This window comes from Piliocolobus tephrosceles, chromosome 12, assembly GCF_002776525.5.
Source record: "Piliocolobus tephrosceles isolate RC106 chromosome 12, ASM277652v3, whole genome shotgun sequence".
Lineage (NCBI taxonomy): Eukaryota > Metazoa > Chordata > Mammalia > Primates > Cercopithecidae > Piliocolobus > Piliocolobus tephrosceles.
The window spans coordinates 96,598,963-96,621,657 of NC_045445.1; the positions used below are offsets into that span (position 1 = coordinate 96,598,963).

The following is a 22,695-nucleotide window of genomic DNA, read 5'->3' on the forward strand; positions in this document are numbered from 1 at the left end:
GTAACAAGCCTTCACATGTACCCTGAAACATAAAAGTTTTAAAAAATGTTACAGTGCAAGTCTATTGATGATCAATTCTTTCAACTTCTGTATGTCTAAACACCTACTATTTTAACTTCATTTAAAAAGATATTCATTGAGTACAGACTTAAGAGTTGACATTTATTTCTATTTCACGATTTTAAAGATGGTGTGCCACATGATTTCTGACTTGCATATTGCTAATGAGAAGTGTGCTGTCATTCATTTCTTTGGACATCTAAATGTTTCTTATGTTTCTCTCGGATTTTCTAGTTACTTAGGAGAAAGGATAAATCTCTGGGAGAGCAGATAGGTAAAATGTCAGGAATGCGTCCCATGGATTCTCTGTGCATAGCCCCTTGGATATACTTTAGATTATGCGTGGCAACATGGATGCATCCTGAAAGCACAGGGCTCAGTGAAATACTTGTATTTCCAGCCATGATGGATTAACAGGAACTGGATTTACGGTCTCGCCTGAAGACGTACAAATCAAAAAAAATTATAAGGCTTGACGTTATGGTATCACCTGCATATGGGACAGTGATCGCTGAGAGAAAGGGAACCTGACCAGGTGAGCACTCTGATCACCCAATTCCACCAACTTGTTGCCCAGATAGAGTTTGCAGGCTGCAGCACAGGGGAGCTGAACAGGACGCAGCCTGGCGGACAGTCTGAGTGACGGACACAGAGTTGAGAGCTCAAGAGGTCCATAGGACCAGAATTTGCCGGGAGTAATGGAGAGGAGACAGCTGCACAGAGAGGCAGCTCTGGAGACCCTTCAGAGCTTGCCTGTCCGGATGCAGTGTATGAGAAAGGGGGGAGTGGTGATCGATGACTCCCAGTTTCTGGAGTGAGTGGTTGTGTGGATAATGGTGCCATTTACTGAGATTGTGAAGATGGGTGGGGCGGGGGGGGATGTGTGAGTGTATGGGAGGAGTGAGTATACCAAGTGACCAGTTTTGGACAGGCGAACCATGAAGAGCCCTTGAGACATCCAAATGGAGATGTCACGTAGGTGGGTGAATGTATGTACTTGGACCTCAGAAGTGAAGTTCAGACTGGGGTTGTAGATTTTTGGAGTGATTAGCACGTAGCACTTTCTGAAGGCTTTTGTTTGTAGGATGTGTTTCTCTCCCGCAGAGGACATGTTACAGGGGAAGGGCTAAAGAGACACAGACAGCTGATAGGAGAGATTGATATACAACAGCTGGAGAAAGCCACAGAGACAGGCAGAATGGATACTGGTCAGCGGAGAGTAAAAGCTGCGGTCCTAGCAATATCTTCCATTCATACACAGGGGTCCTGGTGAGGCTGACATAAAAACAAATATAAAAATCTACTACAAATTTTACAAACAGTCCAGGTTCGACTGCAGACGAGACCACAGCATTTTCTGCCTCAAAAGACATCGGAGCGGAGATGTCACATAGGCGGGTGAATGTACTATGCACTTGGACCTCAAAAGTGAAGTTTGAACTGGGCTTGTAGATTGTGGAGTAATTAGTCAGACACACAGGTGTCTGATTGTCCTGACGGATACCAGGAGGGTCTCGGCGGCAGCGTGATTGTATCACTGATAAGGAAGAGGCCTGACAATCTAAGCAGAGAGTGGACCCGGTGGAGCAATTCTCATACCTGGATGGACCCACATAGAGCCGCAGAGGCGGGGGGCGGGGAGGGGAGGGGGTGGGGCTCTGTCTCCCTGTGTCCTGAATGCAGAGCATGAGCTTAGGCCTTCTACAGCACAAACCTTGCTTCTTTGGGACAGATGTTGGGGTGGGAGAGGTCTGTCACTCAAACGGAGGTGCCTCAGTCCCCAGGCCAGCAGGAGCAGGAGGTGGGCTTTGGAGTCCGGAAGACCCAGGCCCAAATTTTGCATTTTCTGTTTCCTGGCTCTGTGGTCTAGTTCATGCAATGTGTCTGTGCCTCAGCTTCCTGATCTGTCAAATGGGGGTGCTGACATCCACCTCCCAGCGCTGCTGTGAGAGGAAGAAAAGCCCCAGCACAGATCCCTCTGTGACATACAAGCTGCATAAAGGGTAGCTGAGGAAGCAGATGTTCCCAGGATGTCTGGGGACCAGAGAGTTGGCTAGTGGAGAAGCACACAAAGCGAAGTGCCATCCTCTGGCCATGTCCATTTCGTAGCCCCGCAGGTTGAGGATTTCCACTTGTTGCAGTTTAGAGACCCAGCTTATTAATTGTGAGACCTCGCTAATTGTGACCTAAGGGGTCGTGCCGGGGAAACGGGGCATAGTGTATCCCAGACCAGGCTGGAGGAGTTTGGGTGAAAGGGCAGGACAGAGAAGCATTGTGCAAAAGTGGGGGGACTGAGTAGAGATGATTGGGTGGGTCGAGCTGCACTGCAGGGTATGAGCGTGCGCGCCCGCAGTAGGAGGAGGAGGAGGAGGAGAGGTGAAGTGGATCTGGCGGGAAGAGCCCCCCCACCCTACCTTCGACCCCACCGCCCACCCACCCGCGGAATCGCATGCGCACTGGAGACCTGGAGGAAAGGGCTTTTGTTGGGAAAGCGGGCGGGCTGGAGGGGTCCGCGCATGCGCAGGCTACCCAGCCGCTGGGGGTGCACGGAGAAAAGGGGCGGGGTGGTCCGGGCTGCTGTGCTGGCAGCAGTAGGCGAGGGCGCGGCTGCCGGGTTCCTGGTGCTGAGGACGGACGGACGCCATTGGAGCCCCAGAGAAGGTAAGGATCCAGCCCCAGACAGGACCGGGAGAGGGCGAGTGGAACCCGACACGCTGCGCCCTCCCTCCGCCTCCGGATCTGAACAAAGCCCAAGCACTCAGAACCGGAACCCTATTAGACCCAAGGTCTAGATAGGAGCCCCCATCACCATCAGATCCAGGCGCCCCGATCTGAGCCCTACTGAAACCAGAGCCCAGGATCCTCACCCCTTTAGCGGACCCGTGTGCTGCGAGCTGAGCTCCCTTGGAGCGGAGGCCCCACCCCCACCCCAACCACTCCTAGATTACTCGAACTGAGCTGACCGCTCGCCCCCTTCCTGGAGTGCCCAGTCCTCGCGTTTGAGATCTCCAGCGCTCCGATTGGAGCCTCATCCAGGTCTGAGGCCCCCACTCCATCCGCCTCTAGTGCTCTAGTCTGAGCCCCACCTAGGCCCCCCGCCCGGACCTAGCCAAAAGGTCCCTGGGATTCTGTTTCGCAGAGCTTGCCGCTTGCCGCTGTCCCCGTTGTCTGAGCTCTCCCATCTGCTCCCCCTTCATCCCGGTCCCCTTCTCTGGCCCTTAAATCCAAACCCTTTGTTTCTCTCTTCCCCAATGCATCCCCTTCGGGACTCTTCGGACCCCAGCCCTCCAGAACACCCCCTCTTCAAATCTAGCCGCTGGGATGGCGAGTCTGCCCATCCTAAACTCCGCTTTCAGTGCGGCGCCTCCTGCGACCTCCTCTGTCCCTTTCCTTGGGCTCTGTCCCTGACCAGGTCTACCCCATCAGAAAGCCAAACCGTCTTCCCCCCACCACCCCCCCGCCCCCTACGGCCTAATATTGCCTAGTAACCTGATGATTGTCGCCCCTCACCTCCCGAGAGATCCCGCCTCCCAGTGGATCCCGCCCCCTCCCCCTGCAGCTGCTTCACCCTCCCTCTCAGGCTGAGCTCTCATCTCCCTGGGACCCGCAGCATGGCTGAGGGAAGCTTCAGCGTGCAATCGGAAAACTACAGTGTTGAAGACATGGATGAGGGTAGCGACGAAGTCCGGGAGGAAGAGATGGTTGAAGGCAACGACTATGAAGAATTTGGTGCGTTTGGTGGCTACGGCACCCTCACCAGCTTTGACATCCATATCCTCAGAGCCTTCGGAAGCTTGGGTCCAGGCCTTCGCATCTTATCGGTGAGGCCACCTGCTGGCCTGGGCCTTTCCCCTGTGAATGGAGGGGAAAGCAGGGGAGGGGGGAGCAAGGAGGGTTGTGTGGGAAAGGACTGCCCAGCTTCCCCAAACCTTTCCTCCCCTGCTCGGAAGAAGAGGATTTGGGAAGGTCTTGGGGTGTTCAGGGCTGACTGCTGGGAAGAGGCTGGCCAGCACAGGCAAGCTAACACAAGTGTGTCGTCGAGTGACCTGCCTTCCCCAAACCCTCTCTCTGGCCTTGCAGAATGAGCCCTGGGAACTGGAAAACCCTGTGCTGGCCCAGACCCTGGTGGAGGCATTGCAACTGGATCCGGACACACTTGCCAATGAGACCGCCGCCCGTGCTGCCAACGTAGCCCGCGCCGCCGCCTCCAACCGTGCGGCTCGGGCCGCTGCCACCGCTGCCCGTACCGCCTTCACTCAAGTGGTCGCTAGCCACCGGGTGGCCACGCCGCACGTCTCAGGAGAGGATACCCAGCCCACGACCTACGCCGCCGAGGCTCAGGGGCCCACCCCTGAGCCACCCCTTGCTTCTCCGCAGACCTCCCAGGTGTTAGTCACCAGTGAGATGGCTGCCCCCGGGGCCGCGGTAACCTCCACACAGTCCCAGGCAGGCTCCCCGGCCCAGGAGGCTGCTACCGAGGGCCCTAGTAGGGCCTGTGCTTTCTCTCAGGCTCCATGTGCCAGGGAGGTGGACACCACCCGGCCCAGCACAGCCTTCCTGGGTCAGAATGATGTCTTTGATTTCACTCAGCCGGCGGGGGTCAGTGGCATGGCCTTCCCTCGCCCCAAGAGACCTGCCCCAGCCCAAGAGGCTGCCACGGAGGGCCCCAGTGCTGGCTCCGGTGTGCCCCAGACTGGACCTGGCAGAGAGGTGGCAGCCACCCGGCCCAAGACCACCAAGTCAGGGAAGGCGCTGGCCAAGACTCGGTGGGTGGAGCCTCAGAACGTTGTGGCAGCAGCTGCTGCCAAGGCCAAGCCGGCCACGAGCATCCCTGAGCCGGAGGGTGCAGCTGCTGCCACTGCTCAGCACAGTGCTGAGCCCTGGGCCAGGATGGGAGGCAAGAGGACCAAGAAGGTGAGATCCCCCTGCCCCCTGCCACCTCCACACCCCCTTGCTCCTGTCCTTTCCTTCTCCTCCCTTTCCCGCTCCTCTCCTCCCTCTCCTCTCCCCCTTCTTCCTCTCTTCTCCTCTTTCCTCTCCTCCTCTCCTCCCCTCCCCTCTCCTCCCCTCCTCTCCTCTCAGCTAGTCCATGTTTTTCCAACACAAGTTTGCTGAGCATGTTTTCACTCCACGTAGTCCCTACCCTCAGGACTGGTGGGAGAAGAGGCTGGCTCAGTGCCTGGCACTTAGTAAGCATGCAGCACATGCCAGCCGCTGCTGGTACTGCTCTCATTTCCAAGAGCCTGCTACGGGTGAGGTGCGTGCGGGGCGCTTTGGCACGGGGAGCCTGGTAGCCCTGAGTCTCTCCTCTCTCCAATGATACAGTCCAAGCACCTGGATGATGAGTATGAGAGCAGCGAGGAGGAGAGAGAGCCTCCTGCGGTCCCACCCACCTGGAGAGCATCACAGCCCTCATTGACGGTGCGGGCTCAGTTGGCCCCTCGGCGCCCGGTGGCCCCGAGGTCCCAGATACCCTCAAGGCACGTACTGTGCCTGCCGCCCCGCAACGTGACGCTTCTGCAAGAGAGGGTAAGAAGCCCACCCTCCCCCATCTCCCTCCTCTCCTCCCTTGTGGGCCATGTCTCTGCCCTCACCCATGCCTTGACCTCCCCGCGTGTTCCTCCTTCTCCAGGCAAATAAGTTGGTAAAATACCTGATGATTAAGGACTACAAGAAGATCCCCATCAAGCGCGCAGGTAGGCAGCCTGTGCCCCCTTCGCCATCCCCTAGTCTGTGGGCATCCCTTTGCTCGGGTGCTGCGGCTGGTCCCCTCCGTCGCCACAGGAAGGGGTCCTCGGCAGGGTTGACCAAGGGGCTACAGCTCTATGACCCCTGCTCAGCCCAGGTGCTTTCTCCAACTCTTCCCCCCCCTGCAGACATGCTGAAGGATGTCATCAGAGAATATGATGAACATTTCCCTGAGATCATTGAGCGAGCAACGTACACCCTGGAAAAGGTGGGTGCAGGATGGGAGTAGCTCTGTGGAGGAAGAGCGGGCATAGGGTGGGGCGACCCTGCAGCCCCTCAAGGCCCAGTCTCTGGAGCCATCTCTAACCTCTCTGACTCTGAGCTTCCACTGCACTGGCGGTTTGACTCGTGCTTCCTGCCCTCGGCTTCTCTCTCTCATGCTCTCTGAGTGTCTCGCCGTCTCGCCAGGTGGGTCTCATCGCCTCTGCCAGCATCAGCTCCCACAGCGAAGGTCCTCCGTGTGCTGTCTTCTTCCGCCCTCGCTCACGAGTTTGGATTCCTTGCTGAGGAGCAGTTCTAACAGGGAATCACTGCCAGCAGGTTGCCCAGCATGGGGATTGGATCTCACACTCTGCTTTCTCCCCCATGTAGAAGTTTGGGATCCACCTGAAGGAGATCGACAAGGAAGAACACCTGTATATTCTTGTCTGCACACGGGACTCCTCAGCTCGCCTCCTTGGAAAGTAAGAAAGGGAAAGCGGGTTGTGGCCTTCCTCGGTGGTGTCCCTTCCCTGCCCACACCCCTTCAGTGAAGCAGGAAGGCGGGGCTTGAGTGCGGTGCATGGCTCCCACACACGGTGAGGGCTGCCTGGTGACTGCTGGATGAAAGGAATGATAGCCTGGGGTGAGGCCTTGCTGCCGTCAGGTCTCCCCAAGCTGCTGCCGGGCTTTACCCTCAAAGCTTCGGAGGAAAGCGGCTTGCCTCTTCCTCCTGCCTGCCTGGCCTGGGCCCGGCAGAGCTGGCCTAGGGGAGAGCTTCCTCTTCAGTGTAGGTCCTGATGTGGGAGGGGCAGGAAAGGTCTGGAGCCATCATCGCTGGACACACGTTTGCCATTTGCAGAGCTTCGGCTCCCTGCCTCGCCCTGTCCTCTGCAGAACCCTGTCAGGGAAGTGTTAGTACCCATGTTATAGAGGAGGTGATTAAGTCTCAGGCGGAGGTGCGAATGGTCTGCCAGCAGCTAGTGAACCCTGCCTGTCCTGGGAAGAGTTCCCCTCAAGCTGGGAAACCTGAGAGAGGCTAGTTGGGAGAGCCTGGTGGTGTCTCTCAGGCAAATAGCTGCTACACAGGATTTCTCTTTCTACACCTTTAGAACCAAGGACACTCCCAGGCTGAGTCTCCTCTTGGTGATTCTGGGCGTCATCTTCATGAATGGCAACCGTGCCAGCGAGGGTGAGTGGCTGGACCTGCAACTGGGGGGCTGCCCATAGTCTCCTCTTCTGGGTGCCAAACTCTCGTACCTCCTCTCCCCTCGCAGCTGTCCTCTGGGAGGCACTACGCAAGATGGGACTGCGCCCTGGGTATGATTGGCCTCTCCAGCTCCTCCCCGCGGTGCTATCCTCTGGCCAAAGAGGTCCCGGGATTGCAATAGCCTGGTGGTCTGGCGCGAGGGCGTGGGGCGCCCTGGGCTCGGTAGAGAGCAAAGGGTCTCACCGGGGCGAATGGGGAAGCGGTGCCGGACACTGCTCAGCCCCCTCTCTGCTCTGTGGCCCCAGATGACATCTAAGAGAGACAGTCAGAGTCAGGGGCTCCATCAAATCCCTACCTGGGGCATCCCTGACCAACAGTCCTGTGGCCTCTGCTCCATGCCCAGGCCTCCACGGCGACTCCCCGTGGGCTGGGAAGTCATAGTCATGCTAGGGAGGGCCCTTGCCACCGCCTCTGCTCATGGATTCCTTTCCTTGCCCTCAGGGTGAGGCACCCATTCCTCGGCGATCTGAGGAAGCTCATCACAGATGACTTTGTGAAGCAGAAGTAAGTATCACCTGAGCTAACTGCGACTCTCACTCGAGCATCCCTTGTGTGCTGGTCTGGCTGAAAAAGCAGTTCCCTATCCCACATCTTCAACTGGAGGGATGGGTGCCTCTGGCCTGGGAGTGAGTGGCAGTGGGGGTATGCGAGCGTGTGGGGAGCCGAAGGTCAGGGGGGTCTTGGGAAAAGGGAGCGCACGTCACCTGAGAACACCGTGTGGGGTGTGATGACGGCCACCATCTCCTTGAGCACCTGCCCTGTAGACTGACACGAGAGTTCCCCCTGGTTTACACCTAAGGAACCTGGAGCTCAGAGAGGGGACGCCTGTGAGCATGGCTCCCAGCTGGTAAGGGCCTCAGCCCAACTCTCCTGATTTTCAGGCCAGGGCCCACCCTCTCCCCGTCCCTGGAGGACTTGCCAACGCACAGGTGTGCATGCACACCAACAAAGGGTCAGGACTTGAGGGGGATGCCTGGAGCACGCTTCTCCTGGCTGACTGTTTCTTCCTTTCCAGTCGTTTCCTCTGGTGGGCCTCTCCAGGGCTCCGCCGGGGTGTGGCCAAGACCCTCAAGGTGGGGTGTGCTCAGAGCAGGCGGCCTGAAGAATGGCTCCTCTGTTTACAACACACCCAACAGGAAGCTGGGGCCATTGTGATGAGGGGCACAAACTTGTGGCCTCCCTACAGACAAATGCCCCACATGTGGCCCCCCTGCACCTCCGCATGGCTTCCGGGGCGGACCAATGGCAAGAGGCTTTGAAGGCCTCACTTTTGCAGGCAGAAGTCCTGGGAGTGGGTTTGGGCATGAGTGAAGGGCTGGAGGGGCAGGGCAGTCCTCCTCCAGGAGCTGAGCTGCAGCATCGGGTTGAGGAGGGGCCCCCTGGAACCCATCCGTTCAGCAACAGGTCTGCTTGGCTAGAAGCAAAGTTTACTTTCCTCTCATGCCAAGGTACCTGGAATACAAGAAGATCCCTAACAGCAACCCACCTGAGTATGAATTCCTGTGGGGCCTGCGAGCCCGCCATGAGACCAGCAAGATGAGGGTCCTGAGATTCATCGCCCAGGTAAGGGAGAGCCTCTGTTGGGTGCCCGGCACCGGGGGTGGTGCTCTCCATACCTTGCTTGTTTCTTGGTCAAGGCCTCCTTCCCATTACCCCATATTCCAGTGAGGGTACTGAACACTCACAGAAGCACCAGAGCACCCTACACGAGGTCACAGATGGGGTAAAATCCCAGGTCTGGCACAGGATAGTAGGAGCCCCTGATCCCTGTGGTCCTGATTTTGCCGTCATTTTGCAAAGCACACGGGACAGGGTGAGGCGGGCCGTGGGTGCTCAGCCACTGTGGGGTAGCTCTGTGTCTATGCTTGCCCTTTTCCTCCACAGAATCAGAACCGAGACCCCCGGGAATGGAAGGCTCATTTCTTGGAGGCTGTGGATGATGCTTTCAAGACAATGGATGTGGATATGGCCGAGGAACATGCCAGGGCCCAGATGAGGGCCCAGATGAATATCGGGGACGAAGCTCTGATTGGACGGTGGAGCTGGGATGACATACAAGTCGAGCTCCTGACCTGGGATGAGGATGGAGATTTTGGCGACGCCTGGGCCAGGATCCCCTTTGCTTTCTGGGCCAGATACCATCAGTACATTCTGAATAGCAACCGTGCCAACAGGAGGGCCACGTGGAGAGCTGGTGTCAGCAGTGGCACCAATGGAGGGGCCAGCACCAGCGTCCTAGATGGCCCTAGCACCAGCTCCACCATCCGGACCAGAAATGCCGCCAGAGCTGGCGCCAGCTTCTTCTCCTGGATCCAGTAAGAGTTTCAGCAGAGAAATGAGACTCTGCAGGAGGGCTGCAGAGGGGGGTGAGATGTCAGAGGGAGGGCCGGGATGGGGGCGTTGGGGGCAACGGCAACAGCATGGACGGACACTTATTTGTTACGTATATCCCTCCCTGGTTCGCGTGTGTCCATGGATGTTGTCACTTTGGTTTCTTGTGCTTTTACAGGCACCGTTGACGAACTGCAGCGATCTTACTGGCCAAGCCAGAGTGCCTCCTCTCAGATTCCTTCTCGACACAGCACCCTAGGCAGCTTCTTCCTGTCAGTCAGAGGTGGCATGCAAGATGAAGCTCTCTTTGCTCTTCCTGCTTTCATTTTGTGCTTTTCCTTGCGCTTTCATGTTTTGGGTATCAGTGTTACATTAAAGTTGCAAAATTAATTTGGACGTTTCTTCCTTTACCTGCACACCCGTTGCTATACCTGGCCATGCTTGGGCTTGTAGCAAGGACATTTCTTCAGGCTCTCTGGGATAGGTGGGCCCCACCTCTGCCAAAAAGGCCCACAGGGACAGGTGGGATGCTGGGAGGTGCAGAGGTTGGTTACACTTGAGTGTGCGACCAGGAGTTTGGAGAGGCCCCAGTGCTCACGGTTATGTGATTTTTCTACAAGCCTTCCTTGCTCAGCAGCCCCAGGGACATGGCAAGGGGAGGGGCCAGAGCAGGGGTTGGGTGGAAGACTGCAGCTTGGTGCCACTGCCCTTCCCGCCGAGGGACAGGGTCCAAGGCTCTCACCAGGATCCACCTCCCACACCCCCTCCTTGGAGACGATGTTCTGGAACCCTTGGCTCATCATCCACACAGTTCAGGAGCCCGTCCTCGGTACCGAGTCTGACAGACAATGAGATGGGCCCCGCAGTGATGTTCTCAGCCCTCCAGTGGGTAGAAGGCCGGTAGTGGGCCGTGACTGCTGAGGGAGCAGGATGTGATAAAAACAACGCACGGTGCACATGTACACAGCCCCTTGCCGGTGATGGAACGCTGGCCTGTTTGGGGCTTCACAGCCCTTCTCCCCCAGCAGCAGGGCTCTCCCAGTGAGGACACCACCAGGCCTACCTGGGTCCCGGTGTGTTCAAGGGCTGGGTGACGTCTGGAGGGGTCTGAGGTAGGGCTGCCCATGCTTCAGGTACAAGACAGTGAGGGCAGAGACAGTTTGGTCTCCTGGGAAGGGCTCAGTGGCAGGCAGGGACAGTGTCCAGGGCTTTCTGGAGTTCCCCGGTAATGTCCAGGGCTTGGGAGGACAGAGCCCTAGATAAGGAGGGAAAACAGCAGTGGAAGGCTCCCTGCCTCCCACTCCCCACCCAGCCCCAGCTTCTGTTTCCCCAGGAGGGGCTGCCATCTCCACCATGGCCAGATCCTGACCCAGACCGGACTGCCTAATTTGGGAGGCCCAGTGGAAAATGAAAACATGAGTCTCCTTGTCAAAAACTATGAAGGATTTCAAAACAACAACAGCAGAGCATGGAGCCACATAGGGAGCCCTGGTGAGCGTTGGACTGCATTGGTTGCACACCCCAGAAGCTGTCCGTCAGAAAGGCTTTGGGTGGGTCTCCATATTGGCTGTCGCTGTGATTTCTGCTTCTCTGGTGCTTGGGTCCGTGCTTGGCAACACTGACATTCTGGGACTCTGACAGAAATCCAGTCCCAAAGTTGTACTGGAACACACACACACACACACAGACACAATGGAGTCCCCTTCCCTTTATGTTTCCTGGTCTGGGGTCTGGGCTGTGGAAGAGATGAAGGATGCCTGGGACTCCACCCCTGGCGTCATAAATTTAATGCTATTTGGCCAGGCCCTCCCCAGACACCCTTGTGCACATAGCGGGCACATGCCTGTCCTTGGATCAGGGTGGGAGTCGTCACCATAAGCCATGGGAGTGAGTTTGAGCACTGTGTGTGGAAGGCACTTGAGATACGAAAGCTCCACCGGAAAGGAACAAGAAGCAGCCCTCAGAGGCAGGGTGCTGGCCAGGTCACGGCCTCCTCAGGCCTCCAGGCTTGCTGGACACTCCCCCTTTTACATCACCTCGCAGCGGCGGGGCCTCACCAGGGACCCACTCCCCCTACCCTGTAGGGGCAGCACTGAGGGCACCTGGGAAGAGAGGAGGAGAGCAGGGAGGCAGGAGCACCTTGGTGGGAAATGGGGGCGGACTGGACTGCGCATCCTGCAGGAGGGTCAGACCGGCCACCCTGGAGATGGCCACCACCTCACTCACATGGCACACAGGAGACCCAGGCAGGCTTCCCTCCTGCCCCCAGCCCGGGACCTTCTGCAGACCCCACACCGCAAAGGCCCACAGTCCATGTCAGCAAGTGTTTTCTGAGGCCCTGCTGTGGCAGTGGACAGCACTCACAACCTTCTCCCAGCCGGGCCTGCTCCCTCTGATCACTCCTGCCCCAGGCCTGGCGATGGACGAGCATTCGTGCATTCACTTATTTCCAGTTATTGACATTATGCATAAAGTTGTTCTGAATATTCATGTACAATTTCTTGTCTGGACCTGTGTTTCCATTTCTCGGGCAAGCCCGAGAGGTGGGGGCAGTAAGGCCATTTCATGGTCTCAGCCAACTGAGGCTCCAAGAGGGTAGACGCTCTCCCCAAGTCACACAGCCAGGAAGTGGCAGAGCACAGACTTGAACCTGGGACCCGCTGAGGTCGGGGTGCGTGCACTGGGCCCTGCTGTCGGCCGCTCCTGCCATCCAGGGGCTCGCAGTGTCCTGGGGGTGATAAACCCACCTGCTGGGCACTCTCTCCTGACACCCACCCTCCCGCCCATGTGCACATACCGCTCCCCATCTCCCTTCATTGTGCATGATCGCCACCCCTCATGGCTTCCCTGAACGACAGGCTCCACCCTAGTTTTCTGAGGCCTGCCACCGCCCTCCCAGCCTCCTGAGACCTCAGGTTGGGTGTTTTCCTTCCTGGGCATCCATCCTGCTGCTCCTCTTTGTTTTCGTCGTCATCAGGCCCTGGGCCAAGGGCGTTTTGCCCACTGCCTCATGACACCCTCAAAGATCGTCTGAGCTACCACTGTGCATTTGAGGAAACAGACTCAGAGAAGGGAGGTGACTTGCCTGAGATCTCTGACCCAGCTTTGCTGCTGCCTCCACTAGTGACCTTGGCCCCCAGCCTCTTCTCCTGACCAGTTGCATATCGTTTGGTATGGCATGTGAAGAACCATTCACATGGTTTGCACATTGATCATGATTTGTCGTCTTAATACTGAATTATAAGAGTGGTTTTTTGCGTGCAAACGTTTCCATTGTCGGGTAGTATATATTGCAAACATTGCCACAATGAATGGTTTGCTTTTTCATTTCTCTAATGATGAAAAAGCCAGATTTCTAAATTTGATGAAATTCACTTCACGTGTTTTTGCGTGGCTATTGCTTTCTGTGTCATAGCTAGAAGAGTCCTTTGCCTACAGCAAGTTTTTCAAGGCTTTCTCCTGAATTCTCTTCCAGAGGTCTTATGCTTTAGCTTTTGTGTTGACATTTAGGATCTTCACAAACTTCAGAGGTTCAAAATTATACCAGTTATCTTTTCTGACCACAATGGAATGAAACTAGAAAGCAATACCAGAAGGAGAACTGAAAATGTCACAAATAGTTGGAAATTACAACACTCTCTTCAATAACCAATGGGCCAAAGAACAGACCACAAGGACATTATAAAGCATCTTGAGACACATGAAAATGAAAACACCACATACCACAACTAAGGAGATGCAGGGAAAGCATAGTGCTAAGAGGGAAGTTTATTGTGGTAAATGCTTACAGTGAAAAAGAAGACAGATCTCAAATCAACAGCCTGTCTTTATGTTTCGAGAACTAGAAAAGGAAGAACAACGTAAACCCAAAGTTAGCAGAAGGAAGGAAGTAATAAAGATTAGAGCACAAATAAAGGAAATGGAGAATGGACAAATAATAGGAAAAAAACAATGAAACTAAGAGCTGGTGTCTCTGAAAAGGTCAACATAGGTTAAGCAGATTAAGAGAAAAACAGAGAAGGGTCAAATGACTAAACTCAGAACGACCAAGGGGCATTGCAATTGGTACTACAGAAACAAAAAAGATTATAAAGAGAAGACCAGGAGCAACTGTACCCCAACAAATTTGATACTTTAGAAGAAATAAATAAATTCTGAGAAACATACACGCTGCCAAGACTGACTCCTGAAGAAGTAAAAAATCTCAGCAGATCTCGACAACTCGTAAGGAGACTTAACCAGTATTCATCAACCTCCCAACATAGAAAACCCCAGGACTACATGGCTTCAGTGGAGAATTCTACTAAACATTTAAAGGAGAATTAGGACCAGAAACACACGGACACACACACACACTTCCCAAAAGAATGTTTATGCATACATATTCAACAAAAGACTAGCACACCGAGTTCAACAGCACATGAAAGGCCCATGACCATGTGAGATTTATTCGTGGAATGCAAGGAAGTTTCGATCAATGAAAATCAACTAATTTAGTGTACGGCATCAACAAAATGACGGACAAAACCACATGATCGGCTCAATTGATGCACTAAAAGCATCTGACAAAAGTCAGCTCCCTTCGTGACAAAAACACTCAAACTCCTTGGAACAGAAGGAAACAACCTCAGCGTCACAAAAGTCCTATATAAAATACTCACTGTGAACACTGTACTAGATGCCGAAGAGTGAAAGCTTTTCCTCTAAGATCAGGAGCAAGGCAGAGATGCCCGCTTTTGCTACTGCTTCTCAACATAGTCCCGGAAGTTCGGAGGGCAATTAGGCAAGAAAATGAAATAAAAAGGCATCCTTTTTATTTCACTTCATTTTATCTTTAGAAAAGGCATCCTTTTTATTTCCTATTTTCTAAATAACCCATAGCTCAAGGAAAACATCACCAATGAAATCACAAAGTATTTTGAACCTGATGAAAACTTATGGGATATATTTTAATTGTCTAGATTGCATGGAAAAGAAAGACATAACATTTGCATCTTTCCCAACCACATTGAGCAACAGATTAAACCTGAAGAAAGCAGAAGAAATGAAATAACGATAAAAGTACAAATCAGTTAAAGATAAAACAACACAGCCAGAGGTGGTTTTTTGTAAAGATGGTGTGATTAAGACATGCCTTGTGTGGGCCTGAACAAAAAGGAGAGAAATAATGAGGCAACCAGTGTCTGGAGTGGCTAAGAAAACATCACCATGGGCAACGAAGATATTAAAGAGATCATTATTCAAAATCATGAACAGCTTTATGCCCACAAATGTGAAACTTTGGATAACAAAATGACAGAAAACAGACTGAACATCTGAATTGTCCTACAAATTCCAAACGGACGGAATCTGAAGGAAACAACAGCAACAGCCACAAGAACCTACAGACTCTGATGCTGCCACCGATTAATTCTACAAAACATTTGTGAAGGAAACAATGTCAACCTTACCTTCTTGCCAGGTAACCTAAAAAAGGGGAAATGCTTCCCATCTCATTTTATGAGGCGAAAACCTTAAAGGGCATGGTAAGAAATGAAATGCACAGGCCTATCTTTCACATAAGCACAGAAGAAGAAATCTTGGATAAAGCATTAGCAAAACAAATCAATTAAATCTCCAAAAAGGAAAACGTATCACAAACAAGTCGAGTATTCTAGAAATGAAGCCGTTCAGCGCTTGAAAAATCTCTCTCTCAGAAGTAATGTATGAAAGAGAAAAAATATGATATTCCCTACAGATGCAGGAAGGGTATTTCATGGGTTTGATTTTTGTAAATGACCATGCACTTATGATAAAACCTCTTAGCCAACTGCAAATAAAAGGGAACTCTCTTGATTCCGTTGGAATATTTTTTAAAAGCCTACGAAAACAACGATACTTACTGGTGACAGGTTGACAGCTTTCCCTCTGAGATCAGGGAAAAATAAATAAATAAATAAATAAATAAATACCGCTATATCCACTGTCACCACTTACAGTGCCATGAAGGAAGAAAAAGTAATCAAAGCAGTCCTGCAAGCACAGCCTTAAATGCATATGCATGTCAACCAAAGGACATCCTTGTGAACGTGCACCACAATAATAACACTAACACTCCAGTGCTGGAAACTACTGAAGGGTCCATTAGAAATAAAAGCATGAATAAATTGTGGCATCGTCATACAATTCAAAATACTGCGCAGGAAGGCAAAGAAACGAAATTCAGCTACACAGCACGACAGAAGTCAGTAGTAAGGAGAAAAACCTAATGTTGCCAAGAGAAACCGAGATTATAAAATATGTACTGTACTGATTCTACGTACGTGTAATGCGTTCACAAACAGGCGGGATTATCTTCAAGTGTTAAAAGTCACAAGAGTGGTTAGATTTGCCGAGGTGGAAGACAAGAGTGACTGGCATGAGAGTGCTTTTGAGCTGCCGGCAATACAGTACACCATTTCTTAACCCAGATCATAGGGGATCACACGTCCCTGTGGAACCACTTACTGAGCGGTACCTTCATTTTTCATGCAACTCCATTTTTGTATTATATTCCACTACAATGTACATAAAGATATTTAAATGAATACAATCCCAGGAATGTCCATAAACAATGGATTCTTCAGCGATGTGTATATTCTCTGACCAACAATGCCACAATGGGATCTAGAAATCAATAACAAAAGATCATTACAAGCCCCCGTATGTGTTTGTAAATTAAGAAACATCCTCCTTAGTAACCCATGGCTCTAAGAAAAACTAACGTTGAAATGAGAAAATGTTTTGAGCTTACTAACGAAGCAAACTCCAGAGGTCTTTGCCTGCCAATGTTACTAAGTCTCCTCTCTGGGGACGTTTCGATTACACAGGAAGACTCTCCTGCATCTCTGAGAAGGGGCAAGATGCCAGCAATCTGGACGCCAAACTCCAGCGGAGGTGAGGGACTGCAGATTGCTGTAGACAGCAACCGAAATCCCTACGCTGGGTTGGGATGTATGCCTTCAAGTGAGTCTGAAGTTGGTTCATGCTGTGCAGACAGTACATTTGGCCTCCAACTCCCAGAGTTAGGGGAGAGCGATTTGTCATGCTACGAGGAGCTGAGAGGGGATCTGGGTGTCTAAGTGATTTTTAACTACACTTTTTAGAGCAATCATGCAATTTACAGCCCCCACCATTACCAACAAGATGCAGGGATACATGGCAATGCCAGTGTGGCAGACAGTTGGAAGGTCTGGTGAGAGGGGTAAGTCGGTTGCTTTCCGGCTGTCCTCACTGCCAGTTGATGCTCAAGCTCTCTTGGCAACACAAGCGAGACTCTGTCTCTAAAAAAGCAAAACACACACACACAAAAAAAAAATTAACATGTAGTCCCAGCTACTCTGGAGGCTGAGGCTGGAGGATCCCTTGAGCTCAGCAGTTCGAGGCTACGGGGAGCTATGATCAGACCACTGCACTCCAGCCTGGGTGACAGAGCAAGCATCCTCCACGCCCTCCAAAAAGATCAAGCTCTCTTAATGAGCTAAGTCAGATGTCACTCACCTATTCCCTTACCATCTTCTGCTACTTTCTTTCTTTTTGTCTCCTCAGCCAATTTCTTTGTCTTTATGGGATAAAGCCTTAAGAAAGAAGGATGCAGCCAGGAAAGAGGGAGGGGGAAGAAAAGGGAGAAGTGAAGGTGAAAAAGAGAAGGGGTGAGTGAAGTACTTGACCAAAGGTGCCCTGGGGAACCTGGGAGCAAGAACAAGGGTCCCCGGGCGAGTTGAAACTACCCCTCGTGCTCTTTGGTCTGTTGGGTGCTCAGGTTGCAGGGAATGGGCATCCGGCTGGACTTCATGAGAACTCACACCTTGGGGTGTGGAGGGCAGGACACCATGAGAGGAGTCCCACCCTGCTGCAAAAGATAGAAGAGGAGAGTTGTCCCCAACATAAAAGGGAAGGCAGTGACAGAAAGAGGCAAGCAGAGGATGGTGGATGGCAGAACAGAGACTATCATCAATGACATTTTCTTCACTGAGCCCACCCCAGAAATGAGCTCCCTTCCTGTGCACTCTCACAGCTCCTTGTCGTTGAATCTCATATCACTGATGGTAATTTGCAGAGGAATAATTAAGTTGGTGATTCACTTTAGGATGTACTGCCCTCCGAGGCTGAAAGCTAAACATATAGGGCCCACGTTACCCCCAGTGCCACTTAAGGAACTAAGGATTAGTCACTGGGTAAGTATCAGGGGAAGGGAGGGTGGGGAGGGTGAGGGGAAGGAACGGCCTAGAGAGAAGGAAAAAGCAAAAGGAGGGGAAAACCAGAGAGGACAACATGCGGAAGGAAAGAGGGAGAGAAAGGGCAGTGAGAGATATGGGAACTCGGAGGGAGGACAAAGGGAAAGACAAGGCATGGAGGCGAGAGAGCAGAGAGGGGAGATGAGGGGTGATGACGGAGGCTGAAGTGAGGTAGGAAGAGAGAGGAAAGAGGAAAAGAGTGTAGAGGAATGGATGAGGGAGTAAAGAGAGAGGAATAAGGGGAGAGGTCCTTTACCAAAGGGTGATTGATGAGCGGGGGGCAAGATGAAGGGGCAGTGAGGGAGAAAGGGTAAGGAGGAGAAAACTGCCAGCGTTGAGAACCCTACCGCGCCTCTGGAAAGAGGGGATCCCCATCCCAGGTCAATCTGGGGCTCCCCGTGGGACTATCTCAGAGGGAGGAGCTGGATAAGCCAAGAGCAAAGGGTGCACGGGACCGCTCTTGCCTGGCTGCACGTGTCATTCGGGGCCTTCCCACCCAAACAGGGCGACCGATCACATCAACAGCCACGTCTGCCGAATCCAAGCTCTGCACTGGATGCTCCTTTATCCTGCCTGTTTCAACAAGCAAATTTAAGGGAATCACTCCCCTTCCTGGGATCCCTCCCTGACTGTATCAGTTGCAACCCCTTTCATGGTCGCACAGACCTGGCCTCTCCCACAAGAACCCTACGGGCCAGCCAGTGTGATGCACCGTACATCACCTCTGTTCAGGATGAAGCCTGTGTGTGTGTGTATGGGGTGGGAGTGTGTGTGGGGTGTGTGTGTGTGTGTGTGTGTGTACTAATAATCGCAGGGATCAATACATCTGTGGGAATTGTGAATTCTTTCGATGTGACTGCCTTGCTAGAATCCCCTCTCCCAGGGGCCTTTATTTCAAGGACCAACTCTACTTTTCTCCCACAGCCCAATGAATGCATCAGACACTCAGCTTCAGTTCCCATGGCAACAGGGGCTAATGGTCTAGAGACTAAGGATGAGACAAAGACAAACGCAGAGAAATGTGCGTATTCTGTCTTCCTCTGAGGTACGCAAGCCCCTATTCAGGGATTGAAAAGAACATTCGCTTTAGTTCTACCCTGCCCTCCCCTCAATGCTGGGTGGAGGAGGGCAGAAATGCAGACGGGCCCGACATGAATCCAGAATTTCTACATCCTCTCAATGCACCTGCACGGCTTGGAGACAGGCTTGTTTGTCCCCGAGCCATCATGTTACCAACAATGTATTGTACCTGCAAACCATGCCTGTGGAACCTAGGATTCCCGCTACCCCAACTCACGTTCCTCTTTCCCACCCTCTAGCCTCTATCATAGTAGGGGAGATTTTTCAGTCATTCCGATTTTCTGACAGAAAGTTCCAGCCAGCCCGATTTCAGAAACGCTGTCTCAGAAGGGCTCCCTGATCCTTCCTGCCAGAGTCACATAGGACACAGCTCCTCCCTCTTCTCCTCTGTGGCCTGGGAGACCTCTGCCCAGACCGTGGGACCAGTTCCTAGGACTCCCCCTTCCTGCCACACTCCTGTTCCGCCGGGCCTTGGGGAGACTCCGAGGAGGGAGGTTTCTGATAGTCTCCCACTTCTGGAAGCAGCCAAACTAATGAGAGGCCTCTTCCCCGCCCCTCTTCCTGAGAAGCCCACCACCTCCTGTGTATCGACTCCTCTTACCAGAGGCTGGACAAACAGGGTGCCAGGCAGGACATGAGACGTCCCACACTATAAATTTGTGATAAACAACAACTCAAAAGCTGGGCATGTGCCCCGAACTTCCCCTCTCTTCTTTCCGTTTATTCCAGCGAGTCTCAGAAGTCCCTTTGTCCAGCTGCACTCTCCTCTCCTGGGACCCAGCCGCCCTCCATTTCCCATGTCCCAGAAGCCCTCAGTCCAAAATATCTAAATAAACTCCACTTCACTGCAATGGTGCAACCCACACCCATAGCCATGCCCGACGCCAGAAGGAACCAGGTGAAGTTCTGCCCATCTTCCCGACCTCCACGGATGTTGTGCGACATCCAGTCTCCTCTGGGTCAGGGGGTTTGTCTCATAGGCACCCCTGAGTGCTCACCTGCGAGTGACTCCCCTGTGTTTCACACCCCTCTCAGGGGGTCTCAGATCCACTCAGCTGCTGGTCTCTGTCTGGATGACCACGACCAGTTTCCCTTGGAGAAGGACCAATGGGGAATGGCAATGCCAGGAAGGCAACGCTTCGCTTGACTGCTCTGCTCCTTAAATCCTCAAAAACACCACTCACAGGACTGTAGACGCTATGCTAGCTACAGACTTCAGTGAAGGGTCAATAGTGACTACATGAAATGACAGTGGAACAAACTACTAGCGAGCGATGGCTAAGTATCCATGCTGCTAGGATCCAAAAAGAATCACCCACCCCCTGCCTCCCACGGAAAAGATAAGATCTTCTGAGGACATTCCATTTCCGGTGAATTCCTGTTCGTGGCTTTTCTTCCTGTTTTGAGCACTGCCCTTTTCTCTCCCTGGAAAGGAGGAAGTCCCCTCCATTAATGTGCTTCATTGTAGGGATTTCTTTATTTCTCAGTAATGGGATCTGTCTATGTCTCCACCTCCCTGTGAACACATGAACACCCAGAGACAATCCCCAAACACTAAGGAGCTATGAGTGTCACATAATCCCTCACCTAGCTCTGTGCAGTGGCTCACACCTATAACCCCAGCTATGCAAGACACTGAGGCAGGAGGATTGTTTGAAGCCAGGAGTTGCACACGAGCCTGGTCTATGTAGCAAGACCTCATCTCTAAAATTATAAAAATCGAAAAAATTAGCCTTATATGGTGGCACGCATCTGTGGTCCCAGCTACTCGGGAGACTCACGCGGGAGGATCACTTGAGCCCAGGAGTTTGAGGCTGCAGTGAGTTATGACAGCACCACTGCATAGAGCTTTGGGAGGCTGCACTTTGAAGCCATGAGTTCAAGACCAGCTTGGGCATCACAGCAAGACCCCATCTGCAGAAAAAAATAAAATTAAATTTAAAAACTTAAAAGTATCTCTGACCGATACATTTCTCAAAATTTGAATTTGTCAGTTTACATTAACCTTCGTTACTCAGCCTGGATCCTATGGACTTCAAACTTCATTTTCTCATCCTCTGGACATCTCTGCCCTGCCAATCCCTCATACTCAGTTTGGCCATCCCCGGGGATGGAGGTTATCAGCATGGCTTACCTGAGAGCATGACGCATGGGGCTGGTGGCTCATATTTTTAACAAAGTCAGCCTCTCTGGTTGATCCTATCTTTACCCCTCACTGTTTCACAGTTTGTATTCCTGCAGATGTCCACTGTTTCTCTGCATCTTCACATTCTCCTGCTCCAGCGGTTTTTCCCATCAGCGTACAATTATGCTCCACTGTCCTCCATTTTAAACAAATACCTTCCCTTGGCAACACTTCCCTACCAGCTGTTCTCCTACAAACCTGCTGCCTTTCACAGCAAAACTTTCCTGGTAAGTTGTCTGAACAGGTTGTCACCACTTCCTCATCTCCACCTCCGATGTCTTGCATGGCCTTCTGTCCTCCAATATGTTTTCTTTGTTTTTCATGCTCTTTAGTAATTTACACGATGTCAAATCCAATTATCATCCCTCTGACCTGGCTTGCCCTCTTAGTAGCATTGAACGTACTGGCCACTATCGATCTCTTGAAATCTTGTGGATTCCATGAAACCATCCTCTTCTGGTGATCTTCCTTCCAGGATAGATCCTATTCTTTGAGTGATTTCCTGTCTCCTCTTCTTCTAAACTCCTCTAATTGTTGATATGCTCCAGATTGTGGCCTTGTTTCCGCCTTTTCTACATTTTTTCTCTAAGAAATTTCCTTTCACTTTATAGACGTAAATAACACCTCCATCTGCCACCTCCTGTATCCATCAGTATGTTTGGTTAGAAACAACAGAAAAACCAAAAAAAAAAAAAAAACCAGATGCAAAAATACCAGGTTGCACATGGAGTCAATAAGAGGGCTGCATAACCAGGATTGGAAAGCAGGTAGGATTCATGGGAGTCTGAGACATAAAAACAATCACGAAGGTCATGCCTGAGAAATAGCTTTGTCTTGACATGGTTCTTGGAACCTTGCTACTCTGCCAGAGAGGCCGCTTTGGAAGCCTCCTACCACATCTAATTTTTCAGCCTTCTGGAAGTCTTCGTATAGGTTTCATTTGGTAATAATTCAAAAATATCCCTCCAACTTGTATCCTAATATATTAGCACATGTGTTAACTTAGGAATAAGTTCGGAACATTTTGAATTCCTTCAGCGATTCTTTCCTCCTTCATTAAAAGAAACAGCTTTATTGAGATACAATTCAGATACCACAAAAGCTCACCCTTTAAAAGAGTACAGTGCAGTGTTTGTTAGTATATTCAAAAAGTTGAGCAACTCCCATTCCGTAGGTGGCCTTTTCATCATGTTGATTGTTTCATTTGGTTCACCATAGGTTTTTGGTTCGATGTAGTCTCACTTATCTAATGTGGCTTTTTGCTGCTTGTGCTTTTTGTCATATTCGAGAAGTCATTTCCAAGTCAAATGCCATGGAACTTTTCACCTATGTTCTCTTCTAGGAGATTTATTGGAAAAGATATTTGAAAAGGATATATATGATAAGGGATTAATATCCAAGCTATACAAGGAACTCCTACAACTCAATACCAAAAAAGAAGACAACAAACTGACTAAAGAATGGGCAAAAGACTTGAATAGACGTCTCTCCAAAGAGGACATGCACATGCCCAACAGTGTATGAAAAAGTGCTCAACATCACTACTCATCAGAGAAATGCAAATCCAA

General features: G+C 51.8%; 1 protein-coding gene and 1 non-coding gene across 5 annotated transcripts; both read left to right on the top strand.

Annotated features, from left to right (window-relative positions):
* The first annotated feature begins 2,580 nt into the window (after window positions 1-2,580).
* Window positions 2,581-9,997, top strand: LOC111530591 (melanoma-associated antigen D4). 4 transcript variants are annotated; one of them, XM_023197855.2, is made up of 14 exons: window positions 2,581-2,721; window positions 3,620-3,881; window positions 4,141-4,974; window positions 5,386-5,589; window positions 5,693-5,756; window positions 5,937-6,016; window positions 6,400-6,491; window positions 7,119-7,198; window positions 7,284-7,326; window positions 7,718-7,780; window positions 8,076-8,123; window positions 8,725-8,839; window positions 9,161-9,591; window positions 9,786-9,997. In XM_023197855.2, exons 2-14 carry the CDS (start codon window positions 3,672-3,674, stop codon window positions 9,793-9,795), a joined length of 2,274 nt encoding a protein of 757 aa, XP_023053623.2. In that variant the 5' UTR covers window positions 2,581-2,721; window positions 3,620-3,671; the 3' UTR covers window positions 9,796-9,997. The 4 variants fall into 4 exon arrangements, with proteins under 4 accessions (XP_023053623.2, XP_023053624.2, XP_023053626.2 ...); XM_023197856.2 differs by lacking the exon at window positions 8,076-8,123 and having other exon boundaries at window positions 3,641-3,881; XM_023197858.2 differs by lacking the exon at window positions 8,076-8,123 and having other exon boundaries at window positions 3,671-3,881; window positions 9,161-9,603.
* LOC111530593 lies at window positions 8,352-8,479 on the top strand. Its single transcript, XR_002727857.1, has one exon. It is a non-coding gene; the product is annotated as a small nucleolar RNA SNORA11 (small nucleolar RNA).
* Window positions 9,998-22,695: the final 12,698 nt, after the last annotated feature.